The sequence below is a fragment of the Haplochromis burtoni genome, unplaced genomic scaffold, assembly GCF_018398535.1.
Source record: "Haplochromis burtoni strain Fernald_Lab_line unplaced genomic scaffold, NCSU_Asbu1 Contig_14, whole genome shotgun sequence".
Taxonomy (NCBI): domain Eukaryota; kingdom Metazoa; phylum Chordata; class Actinopteri; order Cichliformes; family Cichlidae; genus Haplochromis; species Haplochromis burtoni.
The window spans coordinates 3,359,605-3,364,775 of NW_024582375.1; the positions used below are offsets into that span (position 1 = coordinate 3,359,605).

Consider the following 5,171-nt stretch of genomic DNA (forward strand, 5'->3'; position numbering starts at 1 on the left):
CTCAAATATTAGACATATACAACTCAACATTTTTCATGTCCTGGTCATGAATCTATTAACTAAAAGCAACTCGCCCTGTCTCGTTAGTTAATATTAGCATGGCTCTCGCTTTTGAATGAGGCAGAATGGAACAAAATGTTCTAGCGAGCTGAAGTGCCCGTAAGGTTGATCGTAAGTTAGCCCCAAATGAAGAAAAGCACTGCTTACTCCTTCTTTTAGGCACTATAATTACATGTAGTGTAGTAAAGTTTAACATAACCTCTAAATCTGTCCCCTCTCCCACTGCCTTGATATATCTCATATAACCCTTTAGTCTTATCAATATTTCCACAGCCAGTTAGTTTTCTCCTCTCCCGCCACTTCACATTTAACAGCCACACTCCATTAACAAATGTACATATTGCCACAGGCTGACATTCTTTCACAAAGCAGGAAAGCCATTTAATTTCTTTCTCCTTCAGGCTCAGACACCAAATGCTCTTTAAACAAATGAAATAAGACGGTATTATTTCTGAAATAATAGGAAGTTTAACTGGATGCCACGGGCAACCTGTGGAGCATCTTGCAAATAGCGAAGGGAGGTAGAGGGAGCTATCCAGTGAGGCTAGAAATTGGCCCTCTCTTTTGTAGCCTGGTTTCAAGATTTTGTTTGCCTGATTCTTCATTTCCACTGCGGTTAATAACAGGCAAGACAGTTATGGACGATTTCTGTGATGTGGTGGTAAATGCAGCCCGTTGGGGGAGCATTAGCGAGCTCTGACTGCAGTGGGAAAACTTGTTTCTCGCTTTTGTCAAGTAAAGAAGAGTGCAGCTCAAGCATGCCTGCTGGAGGGGAAGAGGAAAAAAAAAAATCAAATAAGTTAGTGCACGCTGGTGAGCAGGAGAAGGGCACAAGGGACGCCACTGGAGTGAAGTTTTATTAGGTGCCTCAGCCAAGTTTATGGAATACAGCGTGGGCTGTGAGTCTCACTGTGTGTGTGTGTGTGTGTGTGTGTGTGTGTGTGTGTGTGTGTGTGTGTGTGTGTGTGTGTGTGTGTGTACCAGACAGAGAATAGATTTTTTGAGGCTGATCCCTCCTATCTATTTCTTCATTGGATCATACCACAGGCAGGACAGAAAAAGCAGTCAAGTGTTATGACACCTCAGACGATATTAGTGCTTCTGACACTTTGCACACTTTTTTACTTTCATCCAAACCTTAGATTTAACCCTGGGACAGTTCACCCCTCAAGAGGCTACAAGATCTGGTTTTCTACAAGACCTTGAGAGGTCACTGTAGCTAATTTCTCCATTTATAAAGACTATTCGATACTTATTTTTTGAATAAGTCCCAAATTTGGGTTTAGCAAGAATACTTTTGAAGGAAACAGGTTATCTGGGGTGATTTGTGACTGAAGGATAGCAGCAAAAGTGAAAACATGGTAGTAATACCTGCCACGGTTATAGGGTTTGGACACAGTGACACAGACAAAAATGGAGGCTGAGCTGATGATTTTCATTGGCGGTGAGCAGAATGGAAAGGACTAAAAAAAAAAAATGAGTAGATCAGAGAGACAGCTCAGGTTACGTAGTTTGGCGACACACTAAGAGAGGCAAGGGGGAGATTGTTTTATACATGTGCAGTGGAGGGGTCTACTGGACAAAGGATGTTGAAGATGGAGCTGCCAGACAGAAGGAAAAGAGGAAAAACCTCAGAGAAGATTCATGGATGAAATGAAGGAGAGGGTTGGTGCGACAGCAGATAGGGACAGGGTGAGATAGAAGCAGATGATCTGCTATGGAAACCCCTAAAGGGAGGAGCCAAAAGAAGAAGCCAAAGATAAAGTTGGGGGTGCGCTCGCTTTGACAAGTGTTGCAACACTGGAGGCTGTAACTGGCAGCAGGCTGCTTGGCCTGGCTTCTGTTTGTTTTGAGCCTCTGCTTTGGACCTCTCTGTCATGTTTCTGGAGCTGGTGCATTTTGGAGCAGTTTGATGGAATTACCAAACAAATAAAACAGCACTAATTAGCACTACGTACGCACGCAGCTCCACATACATCTCACTTTGATTTTAAGTGGGCTGGACAAGTGAAGCTCTCCTTTCTGTCAGTGGAAAGAACTTTACCAACACACTTAATCCCTTGTGCTTATATGATAATGTAAGAAAAAGAAATGCGATTTTAACATTGCATCGGTTTTTCCACATGACAAAGAAATGGTGCTGTGGTAAATGAAAGAAATCTTTCAGCATCTGAGCTTAAATTGTAAGGAATAAATATGTAAAATTACAGAAAAACAAAATCCTGTTAGCCCATTGTCCAGATGTTCCTGTAATTATAAAAACAGAAAGTTTCTGCTAGAAAATGCCCTTTTTTTGAGGACCCACTGTAAAAAACAGAAAGTCAACTGTGGAATAAAAAGAAACTTTTTCTGTTATTTAATTGTTTATAACACATAATTATTTTGGTGTAGAATAAACGGCCATGGGGGAGGTCTACATTAGCAGGAAAAGTTGCAAAACCTATTAAAATACAGTGATAAAATGAATGCCTACTTTCACATCTTTCACAGTATCCTGTGGGCCAGATTCAAGTCTTTGTCCTTGGACCTCATGTTTGACAACATGAGGACTAGCAGTCAACACATTTTGCCTAACTTATAAAGGATCAACTGTTGGAGACACAATCTCTGGGAGTATTGCATCATTAAAGACATCCAATGTAAAAGCCTTGGCCAAAGCAAAATATAGTGCATTAAACATTATAGTTCATATTGCTGATGACTTAACACTTTATCCTTTCTTCACCCTTCAAAACAAAAACCACCATGTTACAAAAATCAATGCCAAGTCCAGAGATGTACGAGTAATCTTACTTTACCAATAACCATCTTTTATATACAGCCATGAGAAAAGATACTGACTGTGACTAAGCGAGAACCTGCTTTTCTTCAGTGTCACAGTAATCCAAACACAGTCATATATATTTTAGCAGGAAGAACCTGATGTAGCAATTTGGTGCCAATTTGAAAAAAATGTAATTAGATTTTTCTGTTACAGCTGTCAAACCATAAGGCACTGAGTGCTGTGTAACAGGGGCAGGAGAACTTGTGGAGGAGGGATCATTTCTACAGCATCCAGCAACAGTTTCTCTTTTCCATTTAATTTCTCCAACTCTTCAACCTTTTCAGTTTTGAATCCTTCATGTTCTGTTTTTTTTTTTTTTTATAATATATTTCCTTGCCATCCACACAATCCCCACCTCTGCTAGCTCTATCTTTTTCTCCCCAGGGAAGCAGAGGTGGTGAAATCATTGTTTAAACACACCACAGGGCAGTTGTTCTTTGCACGCCCAAACTTTGCTGCAGTCTTCACTTTACATATATATATTTATACACATATATATATATACATACAGACACACATACAGCTTGTATGCATGCATGTTTACACTGTGCATGAAGACACAGAAAGATGCTAATTCAATAAATTAACTCTTATCTGCGGTACCTTAGTACACTAAAAGTCCTGAGATGCCCCCCTCCTCTCTTCTGTCTGACTGCCTGCATTACAGTCATTGCTGTGCAACTTCATACAGTGTTATGAGCCTTTACATCAGTTGAGTACCAAACAAAGCGGCCATTAATGGTTAAAGCACCCAGTTGGTAACCTCCCACTACCAAAAAAAACCCCAACTCACAAACAGGCACACACACACATATACACACACGCGTGCGCACACACACACACCTTTAATGACATCTTTTCTGCGGCACATTAACTATTGTGCGGTAATTAATGGGAAAGTCATGGTGTTCAAAAAGCCAGTCTTCTCTCTGCAGACTAGAAGCTGTTCACCACAACAATGGCTTAATGAGTAAACACACCGTGCGTCTCATGAATAAATTATTTGTGCCTTGCAATTAATTTTCCCTATTGAAGCTTGGAGAAAAAAAAAAGCAGGACTGCTACCAGTCTTCATAAATCAAAAAAAGGGAGGGGTTAGGGAGAAAGAACATGACAGGAACTTTGAGCGTGTGTGTGTGTGTGTGTGTGATCATCTGTAATGCGTTGATCTGTGTGTGCACACTGGCTCATATTTGATTAATCTTTTTCCTCCTCTGCTTGGTTGTGAGGTTACGCATGTCTGAGTGCGTTTGTTGTATTTGTGTAAATGTGTTTTTATGTTTTACAGAAATTTGTGTTTTAAAGCATTCTTGGGATCTAAATATAATATTTAATATTTAATGTAATAAACGTAGACCACTTGTGTGTATAGCCAAAAAATAAATAAATAACTTACTGAGAGAAGTTTCCATGCAATCGGTCGGACCTGTCGAGGGATTCCGGACCAGCTGAGTTTCCGCAGCTCATCTGGAAAACAAACACACAAGAGGCTCTTTTTACACACCATTCTCTGAAATATGATATACACCATCCTGTATACTACTTAATATCTAAGGTTTAGGCATTAAAACATATTAACAGTGCATTCCAAACTGAAGTCACTGATGGATTTTATTAAATAATTAACCTCATACAATGAGCAGTTAATAGAAAAGCTAATCTCTTCTTGTTATTTGACCCAACCTGTCATCAGGCTTGTTGACAATCCAACCACTGCAACTTGTTATGTTATGAGACAATGTTACCTAATGGGAAGGCTAACTTGTCAGGGTATTTTTTCATTACCAAAAATAAACACTGCTTTGCATTTAGCTTCCAATGGGAGTTTATATTTACTGCTTCAGGGGGCAGAGCAGATCATCAACTAATCAGAGGGTTGGTGGTTCGATTTCTGGGTGCTCCAATCTACTAGATACTGATACTGAACCCCGAGTTGTTCCCACTAGGTTCATCGGCGTGTGAATGCTAGATAGAAAGCCCAGAGGTGTTAAAGCCCACTCACATCCTGGGCCTTCTGACCTCAAGAAATCACATGATAGGGTGGGGCTAGGTTTCACAATGAGTTCAGTCGAAACCTTGGCTGATTGGGATCTACACCCGTTTTGGGTGATCGTGGCTCAAGAGTTTGTCTTGTAATCGGAAGGTTGCCGGCTCGAGCTCCGGCTCCGACAGTCTCGGTCGTTGTGTCCTTGGGCAAGACACATCACCTAGTGCCTACTGGTGGTGGTCAGAGGGCCCGGTGACGCCAGTGTCCGGCAGCCTCGCCTCTGTCAGTGCGCCCCAGGGC

General features: G+C 41.1%; 1 protein-coding gene across 3 annotated transcripts in view; it reads right to left on the bottom strand.

The window, feature by feature from the left end:
• Positions 1 to 5,171, bottom strand: part of tbc1d22a (TBC1 domain family, member 22a) — a 158,461-nt gene that overhangs the window by 116,341 nt on the left and 36,949 nt on the right. For all 3 annotated transcript variants that reach the window (XM_005915698.3, XM_005915699.3, XM_042217849.1), the window contains exon 6: positions 4,281 to 4,351. In XM_005915698.3, coding sequence (XP_005915760.1) covers positions 4,281 to 4,351 — 71 coding nt within the window. The remainder of the gene's footprint in view (positions 1 to 4,280; positions 4,352 to 5,171) is intronic.